Source organism: Peromyscus leucopus, chromosome 22, assembly GCF_004664715.2.
Source record: "Peromyscus leucopus breed LL Stock chromosome 22, UCI_PerLeu_2.1, whole genome shotgun sequence".
Lineage (NCBI taxonomy): Eukaryota > Metazoa > Chordata > Mammalia > Rodentia > Cricetidae > Peromyscus > Peromyscus leucopus.
This window is the reverse complement of record NC_051081.1, coordinates 33284736-33307869: the sequence shown is the minus strand read 5'-3', so window position 1 is coordinate 33307869 and position 23134 is coordinate 33284736. Positions and strand designations below refer to the sequence as shown.

General features: G+C 47.8%; 1 protein-coding gene across 1 annotated transcript in view; it reads right to left on the bottom strand.

Annotated features, from left to right (window-relative positions):
• The window catches only part of LOC119086453 (ALK tyrosine kinase receptor-like), a 61625-nt gene extending 44615 nt beyond the window's left edge, over positions 1-17010 (bottom strand). Inside the window, exon 1 of the mRNA XM_037198010.1 lies at positions 16706-17010. Coding sequence (XP_037053905.1) covers positions 16706-16869 — 164 coding nt within the window. The 5' untranslated portion in view covers positions 16870-17010. The remainder of the gene's footprint in view (positions 1-16705) is intronic.
• Positions 17011-23134: the final 6124 nt, after the last annotated feature.

Here is a 23134-nt window from a genome sequence, read left to right as displayed (position 1 = left end):
GGACACGGGTGGAAACCTCTGGGCTCCTTGCTTGCTCTGCTTTTCCTGCTTTCATTTGCTAGGACTGGGGGATTAGAGCTACAAAGTTCCCTACCAGCCACCAGGCCTCTTAGCTTGGATGGGATGATGCGAGCTGGGGCTGGAACCGTTTCTAAATACAAGCGTCTCTAAAGCATCCTGCAGGATGATGGCAGTGGAAGCTGCTGTTTCCAAACATTTAGCTGACCGTGGGAAGTGCCCGGATTTTACCTCAGGGGCACCCAGGACGGGCAGGGAAGACTCAATCAGATGGCACCATGAACACAAGTGATGCTGCTTCTGTCCACTCTAGGGCCAGAGACTCAGGTAAGGGACAGGTGGGACAAGTAGAGATGAAGGTCAGAGGTGAACAGGTGTGGTGGGACAGAGGCGAAGGCAATGTGGGAATGGGTCTGGAGTAGCAGGGGATGAGGCATAGAATGTACACCAGGGATAATCCTAGCAGATCACCTTCTGTGAGGGAACTGGCCAAGAGACGAGGTGGCCATTAGACCAGCTGTGATTTAGGTTCCTCTACCTTGGATGCTGTCTGGTTGAGTGTCTTCAGCAGAACCATAGAAGAAGAGGCTCTGATAACCTCTCCCGGCTTGGAGATGGGCAAGAGTTCCTTGGGGCTCTGAGTCTTTCCAGTTCAATTACTCTTTTACGGTCAGTTTCCCAAAGATACAGACACCAGGTCATTCCTCAGAGTTAGCTGTGGCCTCAGGCCTTAGGTTCTAGCACCTACTCTCATGTACAGGTAGAATATTCTAGGACAGATGGGAAGCAAGGTCCACAGCATATTACTGCTAAGACTAACAGACTAATAAACACACAGGTTACCTCCTTCCCCCTGCCCCAACATTTTCACTCTTGATAGGGAGGGAAGTGTCCTCTCCACAGTTAGAAGAGCCTTCTCCCTCCCAAGTGGTGCATCTGATTAAGGAAAAGGTAGAGGAAGCTTTTGGGGGCTCCTCCTGCTATCTGGGAGCCTGGCAGGTGAGCCTCCCCTTTCTCTGGCTGCATAGAACTTGCTTCCAGCCAGTAACCATTGATCTGCTTGGTTCTGTTTTTCCAAAGGAGATTTGTAAATGCTGGAGTTGATGTTGGTTTTCCTATTTTCTTTTCTTTTCTTTTTTTTTTTTTGTCTAAACCAGTCTTGGCTAGAACTCTTGGCTCAAGTCTGCTTTTGCATAAGAACGCACCCATCTTCCCATCTTGTGCAAGCTTTCCAGACAGCCTGTTGAGAATTAGCCCAGGGGGATTCTGAGAGGTGATAGTTTGGGCCACTGGCCAGGTTTCCAGGAGGCAGCTCTGGAAGTGGGCGCTTCCTGAACTCACCCAGCAGATCTTTGCAGAGGACATGTGGATGCTGCTCACGCACAGCCCAGAAAATGCACCGTCTCTTTCAGGCAACAGACTGTTAATGGGCAGTGAATATGAGGCCTTATTTGCCATCCTCCCAGCCTCAGGGATTGACAAACCTAATTAAGTTCACTTAATGATTCTAAGTAGCTGACAAAAAGGTGTGTGTCTGAATGTGGACTGGGGGAATAACAAGGCTTTGGTGAGCGAGGCAAAGAATGCCGGATGGGCCTAAGAGGCATGTGATGGATGGGCACCATAGCTCAGATTCCTTCTCTGGCCATTTAGTAGGATCTGAAAAAAAAGAGGGGGGTCCATTTTCACAGCTGGGGATTGTCTGGGATCTGGTCGCTTAGGACAGGACTGGCAGATGCTGCTGAGAGAAAAAAAAAAAAAAACACTTTCTCCTTTTCCTTATTGCTCAGTTGATTTGCTCGGTAAAAGTCTTCTGAAACGGACTGTCGCCAGGCTGGGGTTGCGGTATGCATGTCTATTAGAATAATGTCTGCGATGAAAAAAAGCCCTGCCACATCCATCCTATTATCTGCATAATTGACTTCAGTTACCAGCTGCAGAGGAGGGGCTGGGCTGAAGGGCAGCTTTGGATTCCCAGGACCAGCCCTGGTTGGATCTGAACAGGCAAGGGCTGGACAGGTGTGCAGATGCTGTGAGTGTCTGTGAATGGGAATAGGCCATGGTGAAGGTCAGGCTAAGTTGGGAGCATTTTCCTATTCCTTGAAGCCCGACTCTCCAAGGTAATTTACCACCTGGGAGACTTGGTTTCTCCTCTGGGCATAACACCAAGAGGGGGAGAAAAGTCAGTGCGGAGTTTCTAGGGCTGTCAAGGGTCAGAGAGCTCTTTCTTTCACAATGAGGCTGGTTGTGGTGAGGGAGCCTTCTGGAAAGAGGAGAGGAGATAAATAAATCTTCAGATCAACTGCATGGAGAATCATAGACACCCTTTCATACCTGCAGGTCAAGGCTTCCAATCGTTGACTTTCTCTTGTTTGTTTTTATTTTTGTTTGGGTGGTGTAGGCATTTTTGTGTGTGCATGTGGAGGCCAGAGGAAGACATCAGGCACCCGGCTCTATCGGTCTCCCTTGAGAAAGTGTCTCTTGCTGAACCTGGAGTTAGGTTGGTGGCCAGCAAGCTCCATCTCTGGTCTCATCTGCCCTCCCTAGTGCTGGGGTTACAGGAGCATACTACCCTGTTCAGTGCTTTACATGGGTACTAGAGATTCAAACCCGGCAAGTGTACAGCAAGTGTTCTTACCCAGTGAGCCATCTCCTCACCCCTAAGCATTGGCTTTTTTTTTTTTTTTTTTTTTTTTTTTTTTTTTTTTTGGTTTTTTCGAGACAGGGTTTCTCTGTGTAGCTTTGCGCCTTTCCTGGGACTCACTTGGTAGCCCAGGCTGGCCTTGAACTCACAGAAATCCACCTGGCTCTGCCTCCCGAGTGCTGGGATTAAAGGCATGTGCCACCACCACCCGGCTTAAGCATTGGCTTTCTACGCTCACTTCTTGGGAACTGGCATCGAAGGATTCTCGAAAAGGAGAAGCTAGAGATGTCACTGGGGTAGAAGACAACCTTCTGGGAGTTCCTTCTTTGCTATCTCATTCCCTCAATCTGTGTCATATCTGTTGCATTCTAGTGTGGGGAGCAGGGCTAAAGGAGGGACAGAAGGAAATGGGGTCTTCCTTTATGGATGGAGCTCTGGACCAGCAGGGGAGGTAGCTATAGACAAAAATGCACGATCCACAAGCTTGACTGTGCTAAGTCCTGGATGGGAGCAGAGTGGAAAAAGGAGTTAAGGGGGTGGGGGGAGAGGTAGAGAAGAAGAAGAGGAGGAAGGGGAGGAGGAGGAAGGGAGAGAGAGAATATGAGAATGCCCACCCCCACTCACCCGTACCCCAACCTGTGCACTCACTCACACTCAGGAGACACGCATGCAAGAATTCACCAAAAGATATGAAGAATGTTAGAGATCTCTTAGGGGCATCGTTTGCCTTGGACAGTTACACACTAAGAAAGAGCAAGCCTCTCATTTTCCCAGGTCACGATTTCTGCCATCTGTTGCAGACCCATCTAACTCATTGACTCTCATCTGGGATCATGCACCCGCCAATGTTCAAAGAGCCCTTTAGGACCACTGAGGCTGTGGAAGACCATCTAGGCTAGCAGGGGCCAAGCCCACTCTTCTTAGAGTCTGGACTGTCCACACCTATGTCTCAGGACACGCGGATATAGTCCCCATGGTGACTTCTCCACTTCGGTCTGTTGGCTGAGGTGGAGGGCTGAGGTGGCACCAGATATGGCAGCCTTCGGACAGTGAAAGGACCCAAGGAAAGGATGGTTTTAATTCCCTTCCTCCCTGAGAAGAACATCTTGATGGAGGTGGATTGGTAGTCGTCTTTGCTTGGGGGAAGTGGATTTCAGAACACTGCCATAAAGTAGGACGGGGTTGCTGACTTGGTGGGACCGTGAGAAAATCACAAGGACTTTGTAAGTGCCATCATAGTATTTTTACACTGCCTTTCCCTAGGATGAGAGATTGTGCTTCATTGTTTCTGTTTCAAAGTCTATTTTAATGATAAATCTGTGCTTCCCTGGACAGTGTGACAAATTATACGTATCATCCTTTGCCTTGGAGCAAAGATCATCAGAGCCCATGTTGTGAGTCAGATGCCTGTGCCTGCAGCCAGGAGCACAGAGCACTGACCTTGTCAAAGGAGTTTGAATATTGTATAATTCATATTATTCAACCACTATGGGCCTTCTGAACTTCCTTTTAGCTTTGACCCCTACAGAGCTAACGCCTGCTCAAGCCGGGGAACATGTTGGTTGGGACTGGGGACGGACAGACGCCAAAGGAGACTTTGGAGAAATGAATGTCTAGGAGAGTGTCAGAGCTATGGACAGAGGTGCATGTGGGAGTCACGCTGTGATGTCCTGAGATGCCAATCAGGCAGCTGGCAGTGTGGGTCCAGGACTCAAGTGGAAAGAGGATGTGTAAATCATTTGCTTGGAAGGGAGGGTAGAAGTGATGTCAGCGGGGCTCCTCCTGGGGGACAAAATACGGTTAGTTGGCTTCTGCTTTGCTTCAAGTATTAGAAGCTCGATTATCCCCTAGATTCCAGACTTTGTGCCTGGGGGAGAAGGGCTGAGAACATGAGACTTCATGTCCACAGGCATTAAGAGTTATGAAAAACACACACACACACACACACACACACACACACACACACACACACATCTGTTGACTTGTAAACTGAGCTGTGAACCTTACCAAGAAAATCTTGAGCAGATCTGAACACCAGTTATTGTAAAGGGGGTTCACGTAGTGCTGTTTTGAACAACTGCCTCTCAAGCTGGGCTCACGGGTCTGATCTGCCTCAGTGCTCTGCGCCCTTGATTGTGGAAACTGAGCAATCAAAAAGCACCAGCTTGTCCCACATGTCACAGTAAATCACCATCAGAAATGGGATTTAAAGCTCAGAATTACTAATCTACTCCTTGCTTCAGTAATCTGAGATATTTTCTGAGAAAGGAAACAGGGCCAGATCCTTCTAGAGTTACGCGTGTTTGATTTGTACATATCACTGCCTGGGCGCACATTGCGGGGCCGAGCCACCAGCCACTTCTCCCTTCTTCTCCGAGAGCAACTTTTGGGAGGCAGCAGAAGCTAGAGGCTCTGCTGTAGTAGCTCCCCGACTGCCCCCTTTCTGAGTTCCACTTTGAGGCTCTGATCTCATCATTTCCCATTTGGTTTTCCTCCGGCGCCTCCACCAGACTCAAGGCTCCAGTGAGCCCCACTGGGCTCCATGGTCCTGTTACCTATACCCACAGCTCAAAGCACATGGCCTCATACTGTTCCCTCTCGCTCAAGCTGGCTACCCACAATCCCCTGGCACAACCCAGAAACAACGGCAAAACATCCTCATCTTTAGACCGTTGCTTGCCCTGATGCTGTTTCTGAAATGAATGACCTTGATTGTTATTTCTCTAAGATAATTTTTCTTGTGGGCTGGCCAGTTTGCCCATTTCCCCCATTCATGTGGCCCCGGCTACTGAGATACTGGAAGTTCTTGGGAGCCTGCACAATGCTGGTGGGTTAGGCTGCCTCTGCATGTGTGTATTCTCAATGCCGTTCAGAGCCTGTGGCTTAGCAAAAGGCTGGCCATATGCATGGAGGGAAGTTAATATATGATTGCTGACAATTTGACAGTCAGCGATACGTCTCCAGATACTTCTTGATTCCCCGTCTGGCCCACAAGAGACTTGGATCTGTCATATTATTGTCAGTGTCTTTCAAACACAGTTACACACCAGAGTCGTTTGGGGAACTTCTTGAAGGATTCCAAGCCCAAGATGTGGTCTTCTAATCAAAATCTCTATGTGTGGGGCATAGGGATTTTACTTGGTGGCAGCCAGGGAGAGAGTTTTCTGGCTCAGCCAGATCTGTGGGGCTGAAGCTTTCTTGGCAGCCTTGAGCCTTTGCAAAGTAATCTCTTCCTGCTTAATTTTGTGTTTTTAGGAAAGAGGAAGTTTGGGGAGAGAAATTCTGGGATGGTTTCTGCCAGAAAATAAGAATTTGCTGCATCATAAAATTTTGGGAACGAAACATTCACACTTCAGAATAGATCCTGGGATTGATTTCAGCTTTGAATTACGAAGCTTGTAGAGATGCTGGCTGATCAGTGCTCAGAGCAGCTAATGAGGGAGCTGGTACTCTCAAGTGACACTCTGATAGATGCCCGCAGATGGGAGCTGTTTTCCTTGTCGTCTTTTTCTTCTTTTCCTTCTCCTCCTCCTTCCTCCTCCACTTCCTCTTTTTCCTCCTCTTCCTCTTTCCTCCTCCTCCCCTCCTCCCCCTCATCCTTCCCCTCCTCCCCTCCTACCTCTTTCTGCTTGTACTTTTCTTTTATGTGGGTATACAGCTAGACTACATTTCCCAGCATCCTTGGAGTCTGAATTTTAGCCATTGGAAAGTGAGAAGTAATAAAACACAAAAATCTTCAAATGCCTCTCTCCATGCTCTTTCTCTAGTTGAACGCAAAGGATCCCAAGGCTAGAGAAAAGGCCAGAGCCACAAAGTAGAAGGGGTGTGGGTTCCTGAACCCACCAAGCACACCTGTGTTTGATTTTACATGAGAAAGGGACAGATTTGATTTATCCAGCACCCTGGGGACTGAAGATTTACTGTTAATCCAATCAACACAGCAGTAGTGGTGTACCCACTACTGCTTGGGCACTCAGGATCTGTGCTGGACACCGGGCACAGGTCGGTTGATGACTAATCTGCTCATGGTGGTGATGGGTAGATTCTGCCCTTTGCTGGCTGCAGGAGACCACATAACCTTTCTCTTTTAGCTGAAGCCTTTTCCTCAACACACTCTGGCCCCACTGTAGGACCAGGGGCACCCTGGTGAGCCAGGCAGGGTGCATTGAGGAAGAATATTCTAGTACTAGTATGCTAGGGCTAAGATATGACCGTTTCCATGCCTGTGTGCTGTACGTGAGGCTCTAGGCTCATAATGGAAGCTTGGGTCCTCCTATTACCCCTTAGCTTTTTACCTGCGTGTCAATCACAGGCGTACATCCTTGTTGGGATGACCTGTGTGGCTGCTTGGTTCCATTCAGGCCACACTGGGCTTGCTCCACCAGGCCAGTCTTTTTCCTGAATCCTCCTCGAGTGACTGGGCCCTGCAGGCGTTGGCTGATTTCCTCACGGCTGACCACCTCTCCACAGGGTCTCCGGGAGGCTCAGGCACAGACTCTATAACCTGGCTCTGTAATAGCAGCTTTTTCTGCGAGACAACACTGCTCCCATGATCCTCAAGATTCCAGAAGTCGGTTCTTGACTCGGATAGCAGACGTTTGGAAGAAGCTGGATTCTGAGTTACAGAACTCCTTTACTTCCTGACTGTGTGTCTGTGCAGACTGTCTCGTGGCTTCTCGTGGATAAACCAAGAGCTAGAAGGCCCATGTTTTGGTAATGCAGGTAAGTGGGCACATGACCCAGTAAGGTTCTCTTCAGCCCTCCAAGAAGCACAGGACAAAGGCAAAAGGAACCAGACTCTTCCCTGGCAAGAGCCCTCATCTTGAAGACTGTCAGGGAAACAAAAGATTCACCCCATATCCCTGTGGGCTTTGAGAATGAAGGTGTGTGTGAGTGTGCGTGTGCGTGTGCGTGTGCGTGTGTGTGTGTGTATGTGTGTGGTGTGCGGTATGTATGTGGTGTTTGTGTGTGGTGTGGTATGTATATGTGGTGTGTGTGTGGTGTGTGTGTGGTGTGTGTGTATATATGTGTGTGGTGTGCTAGGTGTATGTGGTATGTGTGTGTGGTGTGGTATGTATATGTGGTGTGTGTGTGTATGTGTGTGTATGTGTGTGGTGTGCGGTGTGTATGTGGTGTTTGTGTGTGGTGTGATATGTATATGTGGTGTGTGTGTATGTGTGTATATGTATGTGTGTGGTGTGCTGGGTGTATGTGGTGTTTGTGTGTGGTGTGGTATGTATATGTGGGGTGTGTGTGTGTGTGGTGTGCGGTGTGTATGTGGTGTGTGTGTGGTGTGTGTGTGGTGTGTGTGGTGTGTGTGTATGTGTGTGTGTGTGTGTGTGTGTGTGTGTGTGTGTGTGTGTGTGTGAAGGATTTGAGTCCCTTTGGGGAAGACTTAGGGTTAGCAGTATAATTAATGCACTGTTTGCTCCCGGCTCTGGGTCCTGACTCGGGCTGATGTTGTGAACGGTGTGTTTGAACTCCAGCTCTCGCAGCTCTGACCTGCCTTTTGGGAGAGCGGAGTCCTTTCTCTTTTCTCTGGTGTTTCTTGCACACACAGGCTCACCGCAGGAAAATCAAGTGAGCTAGCCCTCCCTCACTTCTACCCCGGAGCCTGTGAGATCCTCTAGGATGTCTCCATGTCTGACTGCTGACTGAAAAAGGCACCCTGATTCTCCTTCTTCCTTAATGTGTGCCTCTGAATCATTATTCAGTCTCACCGGACCACAGTTTCCGAGAAATCCTCATTGTAGCGTGGCTGACAGAGAGAGGTCCCTGAATAGCACCTGGGGAGGTGCCTGTTGGGAAGAAAGGTACCCTAACAGTTTTCTTAGACTCCATGCTGCTCTGGACTCACAAGCTCCCTCCTCCAGGCACCTGGCTCTGACATGGTCAGGCCCTATGAGATAGTCTTCCTCGAAGGCTACTCTGTTCCAGAACATCTATGGGAGCCCATCAGCCAACACTAGATAGGCAGCAAATTCTAGTTGAATAATAAATACACAGTGCTGTAACATGAATTGCCAAGCAGTCTTATTAATAGAAAACCCAGAGTCAGACACTGGGGTGAACGCTGAAAGATCAGAGAAGCGGAACAGCCAGCCACAAGTTCTTACCTCTACAAAATCCTCAGCCTCAAGAGAGAGTTCCTGTTCCCTCACACCTTATATACCTTTCTATGTCTTGCCATATTACTTCCTGGGATTAAAGGTGTGTGTGCTTCCCAGTACTGGGGTTAAAGGTGTGTGCCACCACTTGTTTCCAGTGTGGCCTTGAACTCTCAGAGATCCAGGGGGATCTCTGCCTCCAGAGGGATAGGATTAAGGGTGTGAGCCATCACTGTCTGGCCTCCATGTCTAATCTAGTGGCTGGCTCTGTCCTCTGATCCTCAGATAAGTTTTACTGGGGTGCACAATATATCACCACACAATGCTTGGGTGGTGATGAAGGTTGGCACCATTTCATCCTGAGAAGCTTCCTAGGCTCACATCTGGCTAAGCAGGGGATGGAAGTGGGACCTCTACTGAGAAGCTGCTGTGTTCAGGGACCTGTGGGACCTTGGATTTCAATCTTCTCATCTGAAACTGGGTCTTAGCTGCCCACTATTGTGGACTTGAGTGGGCATCCTGTGCTGGAAAGGGTATAGCCCTTCTGACAGAGGTGCGTGGGTTGTGGATAAAACAATAAGGGGATACAAGAGCCCTGGTATCAGTCCCAGCAGCCTTCCCAGCAGAGGGCAGCCAGCACTGGCTTGTGGGGCTTTGCATGGAGACATGCCTTTCTCCTATTCTGCATGCCTCTTTTCTGGGGAGGGACTAGACTGGAGGTACAACTGTAGCGATCAGAAACTTGAGGGAGGGGGAGGGCAGGCAGGAGAGGAGGGACACAGGGCTAGTCTCTCTGCCGTGTTCTCCTGGTGACTGAGGAGGTGTCCATCTAACCTGGTGCATAGTTTTAAGGCTGGGTTTCCTCAGAGTCCTCCTGGCATTGAAGCTCATTTCCCAACTATAGGGAGGGAGATTCATGAAATGCACAGCTAAATGTCCTTATTTTTTATGCCTTTGTTAGGTATGGCACATTAAAATATTTGCAATGAGAAACCCTTGTCAGAATGTCTGCTTGGTTTTAGAGTGGGAACATATGGTGTGGGGACCAAGACACGCTAGAGTGATGACCTGTGAAGGCCTGGGGAGGGGCACAATGACCACGAAAGGAAGGGGGAGCCATCCTCTTTGGGTGATGCTGTCCCCATTGGAGGTGTGAGGTAAAGAAAACAGGCAGAGTAGCCTGGATGGGAAGTGTCTTCACCAGGAGGTAGTGTTGAGGACTAAGAAGACAGACAAGGAACAACCCAGAGAAGAAGAGTTGGTTTTGGTTTCCTTGTGCTAATTGTTCTGACAATCTAATAACGTATCTCATCTAAGGTCTGTGTGTGTACTTATGTGCATGCATGCACAAGTAGGTGTGAGTGCCTATGCACTGGTATGTGCATGAGAGTGGAAACTAGATGTTGATGTCTCCCTCAATCATTTCCCACATTATGAGAGAAGATCTCGGACCAAACCTGGATCCCCTCTGATTCAGCTATTGTGGCTAGCCAGCATGGACCAGGAATCTTCCTATTTCTGCCTCCAGGGCTGTGATATCACAGCAATGCCTGGCTGGTGTTTTTTGTTTGTCTGCTTGTTGGTTTTGTTTTTTAAGACAGGGTCTCATTGTGTAGTCCTGGCTGGCTTGGAACTCACTATGTAGACCAGGTTGGCCTTGAACACACAGAGATCCACCTGCCTCTGCCTCCCAAGTGCCACCAAGCCTAGCTTGGCTTTGTTTTTTTTTACACATAGGTTCTGAGGAATCAAACTCATGCCTTTATGTTTGCACACAAGCACTTTACGTAATGACCCATCTCCCCAGCAGCTACACCTTACAAAATAAAATGCATTATGAGCTTCAGGGGGTGAGGAAGCAAAGGAAAAACAGACAACTAGCTTGAAATGTGTAAGAGATATGGTCTAAAAATAACCCACAACCGAAATACTTTGCCAGTCACAAGGTCTACCATGTACCCAGTTTCTCACCTCTTTCTAAATACTGTGCTGTATTTCCTCGGGCAGGATCTAGGGAGCAGACTGGCCTAGGGGTTAAGGGAAAATCACTTAACCTCTTTAGCACTCAGATTTCTCATATATAAAGGGAGTTAATTATAGTTCCTATCCCAAGGGGCTCTTTGAAGGATGAAAGGAGATAATGCATGCTAAGTACTTGTTACAGTGATTGGCTAACAGTGAGCGCTCAACACATGTTAGCTCTAACCAGCATCTGAAACTCATCCGTGGCTGTACCAGGAAGCTGTGATGCAATTTCTGAAAAATATGAGTGAAACACAGCATTTCCAGGGGCACGTCTGGACCTGTAAACCCAGGATCACCCGCAGTGTCTGGCGTCTCCGCTTCTCTCCTTAGACAAGAGTGAAGAAAAGGCCCTGTTCATGCTTTTCTGAGGACAGAAAGATCCTGCGCAGAGGGAGACTATTGCTATCCACAGTATGTGTGTATAAAATAAGGATGCTGTGGATGATAGCCAAAAGTTGGATAGGAAAAAAAAAAAAAGGCCTTTATGGCATTTCTGGTATGAATGCACGGGGACATAACTCTCAGTTTAACGGAGCTCGTTTACAAGATGCATTTGCGAAACATCTTACTTGTCGTTTAGGACAAAGGACGCAGAAGGGAACAGGAAACCTAAATATCTCCAGAGGGAACGTTTTTTCTTGTTAGACTATGTATACAGCCTACAGCTAAAAGCCTTCCTAATGACAGTGTTGGGGAAATGGAGCTTACACAGGTGTGATAAGTTACGTACTTTATATTTGACTGTACGATTGCGGTGATTTGTGGGACAAGATTTGATCCATGGTGTCTCTGGATCCATTTCATAACGAGCTCCCTGCAGAAGCCTCCGCTCTGTAAGTGTGTCAAAGCTTAGGGTGGTGGGAAACACTGGGTTTAGTAAGATAGGTGATTGTGGAGAGGAATACATCCCTGGAAGAGGCTGGTGGTCACAATAAGGGGAGAGAACTCACTTTTCTTCCATTTTGAAGAAAGATAAAAATAATTCCAGCAGAAATAATGGCGTCCACATTTGAGGAGGTGGGAAAAGGTGGGAGAGAGAATGAGGAGAGGAACTGTAGTTACCCAAGGTAGATGTCTGACCATGACCCAGCCTTTAAACACTTACCAAACTCACGTTTGAATTGGTGCTGTCCTTCAAAATTACCTTGAGAGGACATATCTGTATTCTAGAGATGTCATTCCTGCTCAAAACATCCTGGGAACTGCTCCTGGGATATTTTTTTTTCCCATTGTTACTCTTTGCAGCCTGGTTATAGAATTATGGTAACTCCATAATGATGACAGGCGATTATGTTACTTCTATCATTTTGCGTAGTTGTGAATGGACAGAAGAAACGCCATTCACGGATGCACAGCTCCCGGCTGCCAGCCTTTTACACCCATGGCAGTCACTGAGCTATTGCGGGACTGCTGTGGTGTGGGAGCAATCTCACTACGGTTCTTTGGTCTCCGTGCCCGGCTCCAGCTCCCAACTCACAGGCACCAGGGCACGCGATTAAGATCAAAGTCTGTCTTATAAAGTGATTCTGACAGGACAGTGACCACAGACAAAGAAAGCACAGGCATCAGGCGACTCTCTAAAGAGGGTTCCCTGTCACGAGAGTAACAAATGCTGTTTTGGCTCTTCTGACGGGACACAGGTGCTGCTTTGATATATGGAACACTTTGTGGTCGTATTTATTATAAAGTGGTTTGTCTCTTTTGCTAGACACAGGTTGGACAGAGGAGGTGTGCTGGATGGAGTCCAATGGTGAGTTGGAGAATTCTCAGTTCTTTCAGCGGGGCTTTGGGGCTATACTCAATTTTTCTCAATACATATTCTGCCAGCACAGATTTATTGAGTTTCCTAGGTGTTAGGCATGGTCCTAGGTTCAGAAATCAGGGACATATAAGAGAAGGGCAGCTGGGCGGTGGTGGCGCACGCCTTTAATCCCAGCACTCGGGAGGCAGAGGCAGGCGGATCTCTGTGAGTTCGAGGCCAGCCTGGGCTACCAAGTGAGTCCCAGGAAAGGTGCAAAGCTACACAGAGAAACCCTGTCTCGAAAAACCAAAAAAAAAAAAAAAAAAAAAAAAAAAAAAAAAAAAAAAAAAAAAGAGAGAGAGAGAGAGAGAAGGGCATGATCTCTGCTTTGTGAACCAAGTCAAATATTTAAAAAAAAAATCATAAAGGGACCAAAGAGCACAGGGATGTCTCATGAGCCATAGGACACATCCTAGGTACACAGGTAGCCAGGAGTCAGGCAAGACTTCTTTCACAAGTGGAATGAGGAGTGATACATAGAGGTGTGGATGGCAAAGGGAGAATATTAATGTGGAGAGAATGGAAGATGTGAAGCCTGGAGTGAAGTGGCATGGAGTTTTGGGCAGCGAGGGAGAGAGCGAAAATGAGTGGTATGGGATACTGAAGCTGGGATTGGACACATCGCCCATAGTCTTAAATAAAGGTCTTATTAAAGAATGTGGGAGGTACGTCAGAACCACAGGAAGCCAGGGAGGTGAATGGATTTATGTTTAAAGGATTGCTCATGGGCTGTCCAGGGGTGATAGGGCTCTTATCTTTGATCGGGCTGATAACACTACTTCCTAATCTGTAGAGGTTGGAGAACCAGGGAGTGGAGGTGATTTGAGTGAGGAAGCAGAGAGGATCATAGGGGATCAAGTTCCTAATGATTTCAAGGTTGAGGATTGACCTTGATGTTAAAGAGGAAGGTGCTGAACAACGAAAGGGAAGATCTGCCTAAGGGAGCCTTGTGGGATGAAGGCTGCGGATGTGGATGTATACATAGTACTAAGGTCTACTTCACGGGGTGGGAGAAGGGAGCTGGTTTGCCACTGTCTTTGGTTCATCTTCGTTTTCTCTTTCCCTAATTGTATTCTCCTGCTCCTTCCTTGCTTCTCCCATTCGCTTGGTGGTAGGTAATCCAGGTAGCCACGGCTCTCTCTCCTGGGAGGGAGGCAGAGGAATGTGCTTCTTGTCCCTCTGTCAGTGACTAGAACCCAACAGAACGCTGATAACTTACATAGTCATAAGAACCTCACCTTTGTGGTTCACATGACGGGATATCATTCCTAAGTTGACGGTGCTGGCCTATTCTGAGGCATTGTGTGTGTGTGTGTGTGTGTGTGTGTGTGTGTGTGTGTGTATGTGGGTGGGTGCGGGGGCTATTGCCATTTTTAATTATATTCCTTATTAGCAGTTTTTACTGATTAAGCATTTTAGTGTGGACCAAGGAGTTCATCAAGACCCTTTTCTTCCCCAAACCTAAGAGGCAACTGTAACTCTCCGTTTTGCAGAACCTGCCCTGTGCTGGAAGATCAGGGGCTGGATTTGCACTGTTTGTTCAATAAATTACTTATGAGGCCACTTTTTAAAGGCTAGAATGAAAGATCCCTAAATAAAAACTCTGACACCCTATTCTGTATAGATTATTTAGATAATCATATTATTTATTCCCATAACAATCTGGTGAAGACGTCCTGATTACAGGAGGGGATGACGGGGCTCTGGGAGGTTCAGTAAGTGGGACCAGGTCACACAGCCAGCTGAACTTGTGACTGTCTGATTTGAAAGCCTATGCTCACTCATCAGGGCTCCCTTCCAGCTTTATCCTCTAGTCACCGCTACAAACTAGTTTGATTTTGGGAAGTGAGACTGTTAGTAGGCTCACTCATGGTCCCTCGTTTTATGTCTCCAATTGGCACACCTCCCCTACTGCCTCTAGCTTTGGGAGCATGTTGATGGCTGGTAGGTTCTTTGTGAATGGAGACACCCCCCTCCCATAATTATGCATGAACTGGGTCACCATGCATTAAGAAGCAGGCTGGCTTTTGCCTGAATCTTCACTGGACACTTTGGTCTCAGTATCAATATTGGAAGTCTCTGTCTGCTAAACAGCCTTTAGCAGGGGAAGAAGAAAGCCAGGAACAAAGTCTCCTTCAAAGGCATCTCCGGCAGAGGGGAGTGAGCAGAGTCAACATTTTACTTGCGTTAAATCCCCTGGAGTGGCTATGAGAGAGAGAACTTGCTGGATTGAGGAGAGGGGGGAGAAACAACACTTTGATTCATTGGAATTAATTTTACATCTCTCAGGAGGGAGGAGTCCATCATCCCCAGCGAGTTTCCAATCCCCATGTGTGAACCCCCCACAATCCCAAAGAATGAAAGACCAGCCTATGGAGGCAGCACCCACATTTATCCGTTCCTCCACTTTAATGAAATATGTTTGTCCCGGGGTCATTGGGCCTGAGGACGTCCATGGGCTTTGATCATCAAGCCACATACATCTGAAGGAGTGGGTGGCTGCTGTTCAGAGTTGGGGGGGGGCTTCTCCCCATGACAGGAGAGCTCCCATTAGAAGCTACAGTGAACAGCACATTATGAGGCTTGGGAGAATTCAGAGCCCAGAGCCACACTTATGAAGCCTCATGACAACACACATCACTCTATACCCCGCCTTGAGCCTTTGGTCCTCATATTTCAAAGGTGGGTTCACCAGAATGGCAATTTGAGTATCTTCTGCAAGACTGTTCTGAAGGCTTCGCCTAATGGTCGAGTTGGATGTTTAGCCAACATCAGATGGCTATCCCTTCCAGTCCCCTCCTAGAAATGACCCTGCCCTGCCTTTGGCTGTAGAACATGTCTGCACCACCCACGGAACATTTTAATGTAGCACAGACAAGCGTCACAGGAATGCCTTCGTGCCAGGCCGTTTTTTATTCAAGCACTGCTTGCCTCAGGCTGACTGCAGGTGGCAGGGTAGTGCCATCTTAGGGAGACAAGTGGCAGCTGAACTCCACAGGCTTCTGCTCCAATCCAGCGCCATGTGGAGGTGATGATCTTGCCACCCAACCCTATCCATTCAGAAGTGGGGGAAGAAACTGAGGCTCAGAGGGCCAAGGGATCTTGTCCAAGGTCCCAGAGGCCATCAGTAGTAGAATCTGCTATGAACCAGGGTCCCCGGCAGAAAGCTCTTCTCTGATTAGTGAGGAATCTGACATCTACCTCTGACAACCCACCCCCACCCCTGGAGCGGAATCAATAGAGCAGTAGTCTTGGCTCTGAGGCCAACTTGTGGGTGGTCTGCTCCTCTGATGTTCAGCTTCTCCTCTTTAAAAGAGTGGCAGAGAATAGTGGCAAAGCTTTCTCACCTACCAAGGTTTCTGTTGTTAATGAGGGAAAAGAAAATGGCACTGGGAAGGTGAGGCAACGTCCATCAAGTGAGAGGAGATGCCACAGAGATAGGAAGCCTGAGTATTATTTGGTAGTAGCTCGAGTGCCTCATTTTTTGGCTCTTTCCACAGACCGATCCTGAAGGAAGCTAATCAGGCCAGGTGAGAGCCGCAGGGGATGAGTGCTCATTAGCACATCTCTTGAAGAATCTCGCAGTCCCAGTAATGGGCAGGAGATGTGCATGTCTCTGTGTGTGGACGCTTGTGATGGTTCGTATTGATTGCCGACTTGACAGGATCTAGAATTGCCTAGGAGACAGACCTCTGGGCATGTCGGTGAGAAAGATTTTAGATGGGGTTAACTGAGGTGGGGAGACCCAATCTAACTGCGGACGGCACTGTTCAACCAGTCCATTTCCTTGGACTGAAGTCAAAGGAGGAAGCCAGCTGAGCACGGGCATTGACGGCTCTCTGCTTACTCACTGTGGATGCAATGCAACCAGCTACCTCACGCCTTGTCACCAAGTCATCAGCACTATGATGCATTAAAACCCCAAACTATGAGCCCAAATAAACCTTTCCTTCTTTAACTTGCCTTCATCGGGGACTTTGTCACAGCCATGAGCAAAGTAACTAAGACAACGTCTTAGATAAAGGGCACAGGAACTGGGAAACCATCCGACTTCAGCACCGGACCTTGTAGAGTAAAAACGGAATAGGCGGGGGATGGATAGTCACCCACCTGTCAGTCACATCAAGGAGCGACAACACTGTCCACTGCCACAGGCTTAAGCCTTCATCGGTGGTGACATGCCAGACTGTTCGGCTTTGTTCCTTCCCAGTCTTGTTCTCCACCAGCACCAGGGATACGTTTCCTCTCAAAACCCCACGGATGAGCCAGGACATCCGGAGCTGCGAGGGAGAGAGGCATCCGTTAAAAACGTTAGCGTTGAATGAAAACCTCAAGTCCCCTTCTTGAAGCTCTCAGCTGAAGCTTAAACAATGTCACAAGAGGCTTGTGCCAGAATTGATCCAGCAAGGGCAGCGGGATGCCCGCCCACTGTTCTTGCTCACTGCTGCACCAAAGGCATTCGCTGAAGTTCAAGGATCTGAGCCAGGACCACCAGTGAGGAATTCTGAAGCCTTCTTGAGGTTGATGACATCACCCCATGTTTCACACGATTCTACCTCTGCAGTAGAGCAGTGGGGGTTATCCAGTGAGCTACCTTAAGCACACTCAAAGATTTCTGTCCATGGACTCAACTCACTATGTAACTTAATACAGGCGATTTTTTTTTCGTTCAATTTCTTTCAATTTAGGCACGATAGATTTGTGTATTCCTTCAAATAATTACAGGTCTTATTTTGACAGTGTCAGACCACATCTTTGCTAACTGGAGACTTCATGATTGGGTAGGCAAAAATCACACACACACACACACACACACACACACACACACACACACACACGTCTATATACCATGATCTCTTAATGTAGTTATCTCCGCCAATGAGGATGCTGCTTTGCCAAGAGGAAGCTGCAAGCGTATGTTTTTGTTGTGTTATTATGAAAGGTTTCTATGGCACCGTCCCCTAGACATTTGAAAGGGAATTGTAACTAATCATCTAAGAAAAGTTTAAATGCAGTCATGTTCAGAGGCAGTGCACGCTGCAGACTGAGGTCTGAAATAACAGAGGTTGTGTCTGATAGAGACCATCAACATCGCTGCGGTTCTTGGATTCTCCTGGTTTGTCTCTCAACCCCTCCCTGGCAGCTGCCTTGTGATTGAAGAGGACAGTGCCACCCACCATAGTGGCCTGACAGTCCACAGTGTCCTACCTATTAAACCTTTCTCTAAGCAAGCTGCGGCTGGACCCTGGATCCCAATCTGGTGAGCCTGATTTATAGTCAGTCATAGATAGCCTCGTCACACGGACCTTTCCAAGGGAACAAATACTTGCGTCCATTGGAACCTCTCATGGTAGCTGAATGAATCTGTCAATGTTTTTTTCTGTCCCTACTCAGTTTTCTTGTATTTTGGGATGCCATCACTTAGAGAATTTAACCCTACCTTTGGTAATACTAAACTTTTTTTCCTGTAGTCTACGGCATGCAGTACTCTGCTTGGGATCATCTCTGCCACATGTTTTCTCAAGTCTTGCTCCAGAACATTGTGGATTTGGACTTGTAAAACCTAACTGTTGTGCATCAGTGCCCTCAGTGGTTGTTGCTACTTACTTGTTCTCTGTGCACCGTCATGTTAGACTTTTGGGGTGCACCTAACATGTTGGGTCGTTCAAACTCTCCCCCAGACAGTCCTGGGCCCCGGCTCCTGATGCAGTGATGTGATTTCCACTTTCCTGAGAAAATTCTGTTACACCAGGCACAACCCGTCACTCTCTCTTCCCCTTCCAGCCTGAGTGTCTGCTTATTTATCCGTTTGCTTCTGTCCCAGAGGAAGATGCAGTCTTCATTTTCTCCATTCTATCGTTTCCTGTTCTACCTCCTTCTAGGCCCTGTCCTTTCAACTGATCTTTCTTTATCTACCATCTCCAATCTCTCTGCTTCCATCTCCCGTGGCCACAAAGGATCAGATCTTACCCATTCCAGGAAAAAAAAAAAAACAACCTTCTATTTGATTCTTGTAGGTCTTCTGGCTTGCAACCCATTTCTACACACCCCCCCTTTAGATGGTCACATATCTAGTAATATGGAGGTGAATGACATTTCCTTTATATTCTCTTTCATGTTAGGGATGGAACCTGAAGCCTTGTACATACCAGGCCAGCACAGTACCACTGAGCTACCTTCCCATTCATTCTTCAATCTTTTCCCCAGCTGGCTTCTATCTTCGCTTCTTCATTATTCAAACAACAGAAGACACACTGCTGCCTTTAGAACTCGGTCTCTGAACTACACCCATGGCTCCTAAAGCGCCCCTTCCCCTCTCTCTCCCCTCTGAAACCTCGTGTGAACCTCTGTCACACTTTGGCTGTCTGTCATCTCTGACTCAGCTCAACAGCTTTCAATGGTTTCTTCTTCTCCATCGGGGGGAAGAAAAAATCATCAAGGCAGCCATGGTCCTTCATGATCTAAGGAAATCAACATGCTTGCTCTTCAGTGAATACTAATGGAGCACCCAGGCTGCGTCACGTGGATGTGACAGAGATAGATGCCCAAGAGGTTTTTCCATCTTCCGGCAATAGGTTTTAGTATAATCAGGGTTGGAGAGGGGAAGAGAGAGACAAACTAAAGAGCACAGAGGAGCGAGAAAGGAACAAAGAGAGAGGAGATGGGGGATGGACAGAGGGAGAGAGGGAGGGAGGGAGGGAAGGAGGGGGAGGGGGGGGAGCTTAAAGCATCCTCAGACCCCTGAGGAGGTGCATAAAGCTCCTTCCTGTCATCAGTCTCTGAGATGATCATCTACACATTCACACATATTTACTGTGGTTCATTCTATGCAACACTTCCCTACCCTCCCATTGGGTTCTAACTCCCAAGTTAGAATGAAAACCATGTAACTAACTTTGAGTGTGCTGTGGAGCCACTCCATAGTCCATACAAGAGAGACGCGACAGTGGAAGACCCTTGACATTCCTAAGACTTCAGTCACCAGAGCCATTTGTCCCGACGACGCTTCAGAGTGATGAGTGAAGAGAATTAAAACAAAGAGCCAAGCTAACTTTTCTTTCATCTTACAAGGGCACCGCTTAGACTTATAACAGAAAGCACATCTAGACTCGATGTGAAATCCAAGACATATACTGCAGTAGTGTCTGGCTTTTAGAAACAGAGAAAGAAAGCCCAGACTAAGACTGAAAACCGGCAGTCAGGAAACCATTGGTAAATGTGTTGGGCACCATTCAATAGTCCTTGATCCTTGAGTCGGCGGAGGGATGTGCCTACACACATGTGCTCCCTCAAGATGCAGCCCTCCAGAACCCGCCTTCTCTCTGTAGGCCTACTTCTTAGCTGCATTTGTCCCCCAGTGGCCTCCAGGTTCAGGCTCTGAGCCAATCTTTGTTGTTTTTTTTTCTTCTCCTGAGTCTGATCCTCCTCACTCCAGGAGCGGCAGTGGGAACCTGGGAACTTGTTGGAAAGGCAGAACCTCTGGGCTGTGCGCAAACCTATGGAATCAGAGTCGGCAGAGAGGCACTGAATAAGAGGGGCAGCCCCTGGGGCTCTGCCCTGGCGTTGCCATGACTCATTTACTACCTTTCCAGAATGCACTGGAAGCAACTGCCCCTGACTCTCTTGGGGGCTCTTCAAACCGCTCTAGTTTCCTGGCGTGAGGACTATGGATGAACTAAGAGTCTGAGGCACATTAACTGTGTGACCTCAAGCTTCTCACTCACCTCCTGTGAGCCTCCACTTTCTTGTGATGGGAGCTGTACCTTCCCTGCCTAGCTTCCACGGTTGTTATGGAGACTGAGCGAGAGAGCAAATGTGATGCCATGAACCGCACATGGGATCAGTGGTTTTTCAACCCGGGCTGCAAAGTAGAAATAGCTATGGAGTTTTCCAAACGGCCGGTGTCTGGGCTCCACTGCAGAGAGCTGTGGGAGGCCAGCTCCCACCTTTTCAGGGGTTCTTATGAGGAGGAGAGAGGGATAAGAAAACATTAGATAGAAAGAGAGCGAAGAGGAGACAGACAGAAACACAGGATAGCTTCGGGAGGATCTGAGTCAATACCCCACGGCCTTTTCCGATTATTCAAAAGGACGTTTTATAACAATGCCAAGGGGCGGGGCACATGGTCTCCCCCTTGCTAGATTAAAGCACACCACACAGCCAAGTGTAGACCCTTCCAGACACCTGGTAACCATGCCTGTGGTCCAATCATTCCCTTATGCAGCCCTGATGGTTAAAGCAAGCTCAGATTCTTGGACCCTGAGTAAGTTCTCACTAGGAAACCTCTGTGGGTCTCCACAGAGAGTCTCAGTTAAGAAATCTTGGAAGGCTCTGGGTAGCAGTAGGCTTTAAAGTCCCTCTGGGTGGTTCTGAAGGGAGGCCACTGTGGAGAGGGAATTACTCAGTTAATGCAGGAAGTAGCCTAGCTCTCTCAGTGAGGGGGTCCATTTTCATCTTGGCCTTGGGAGTTAGAAGCAATTCTCTCCATCACCAAGAAATGGCTTGAAATGTGTCCACAGTTACCAAAGCAGAGTGAGGTGACTCTGGGATATGGGGAGGACACAGCCCCTTCGTGGGGCGCCACATGGCATCCCCAAGCAAGACTGAGGACATCTCAGGCTGTGAGAGGTCCCAGGGCTGAGGTCAAGGAGAACTAACCCAAGCCAGAATTTTCAATTTTCTCCTCTAGGACCTGCAGACCAAGTTTTTTTTTTTTTTTTTTTTTTTTTTTTACCATTTTCATTTTTGTGTGTGTGTGCATGTATGTTTGTGCATGTACAGGTGCACATGTGTGCACACACGAGGGTGCATGTGGGGGGCTAGTGTACAGCCTCTAGTGTTGTTTACTGGGTGCAGTCTTTGCTTTTTATTTTTGTCCTTTTGTTTTGTTTGGCTACAGCCTCTCTCTCTCTGGTCTGGAATTCACTGGCTAGCTACAGGAATCTCTGCCTGTCTCCAAACCTCATGGCGGGGATATCAAGTGCAGGCCACCACCCAGGGGTTCTGAGGATCAGACTCGAGTCCTCAGGTATGTAAGACAAATAAATATTCTACCAACTGCGTCATTTTCTCAGCCCATCAACTTCTCATTGCTAAGAACTGGAGGACTTAACGTCAAGACTACTGAGAATCCCATTTAGTTGCTGTGTCTAAAACCACTAGAATTTTAAAGCTAGTTCTTCCCAATGATCTTCATTTCCCTCATCCAGCTCCAAAGAGCCCCTTGCATGCCACTTGACGAAGATTCTCCAAGCCAAGTGTACCCAGCTCGGTCTTGACGGCAAGTGCCCAGTGCCCACGGCAGGCTCAAACCACTCTCGGAATTCAACATATAATACTCGTTCCTATCTGGGTGGCCTCTGGGGTAGGCAGTCATTTTCTAATTGACTGTGAATGCACTTTCCCACACGTTGTCTTATTTTTATACCTATAGCCCCCACTGACGGAGGTATTATTACAGCCTGTCGTGGTTGAAATGTCCCCTCTCCCCATGAAAAGGTCGTGGATTGAAGGCTTGGTTCTCAGGCAGTAGACGTAACCTCTGAGGTCGATTTAATAGGAGCGTTGACTTCATGAGTGGATTATTCATTGTGATGGCGTCATTGGGAGATGAGAGGAAGGAGGAGGCGGGGCCTGGTTGGAAAGTGGGTCATTGGGGGTGTGCCTTGAAAGGTATGCCTTGAAAGGTATCCTATACCCTTCCAGTTTCTCCTCTTTGCTTCCTGGCAGCCACAGGGTGAGCAGCTGTCTTCCATACCCTTCCTCCACGCTGTTTACATCTTGCCATGGATGAACATGAAATAGTGCCAGCTCACAGACTAGACCATTGACATGCTGAGCCAAAAAGAATCCTCTGTCCTTTATATTGTTTTCCTCAGGTTATTTGCCATAGCAACAGAAATTTTGCTACCATGCACTCGTCTTCCAGAAGAAGAATCTGGGGTGGTATAGAGAGATGAAGTCAGTCACCCATGGACCCTAAGCACGGATGCTACCAGTCAGGACTCCACACTGCCTGTGTGTGTCCTTTCTACCACACAATGCTGCACATGTATGTAGCATGTCACAGCAGTCCTTGAAGTGTTAGGGGCTTTACTCTGAAGAGGTTCAGATCCTCGCTTCATGAATCATGGTCCTCGGATCAGCGATGCTGGTGTTCCCTAGGAACTGTCTACAAATACAGGGCGGCGATGGGGGAGGGGGGGGGGGGGGGAGCGCGGAGTTCCATCCTAACCCGGCTCAGCTGCACTGAAATCCATATTTCAACAAGATCTTGTCTGAGGACTCTCTTAGATTGGAGGAATTAGGGAGATAGTGGATTTTAAGCCATGAGTTACCATTGTCCCTGACAGCCAATTAGTGGTATATGTGTATGTATTTACACAAGCATGCAGAATCTTACACAAATATATATATATATATATATATATATATATATATATATATATATATGACACTTGCTTAAGCCTGTAACAATGTAGTATTTTAATCCTTCTGGATGTTTCCTAATAGATGGAGGTTATAAGTGGCAGCTTCTGA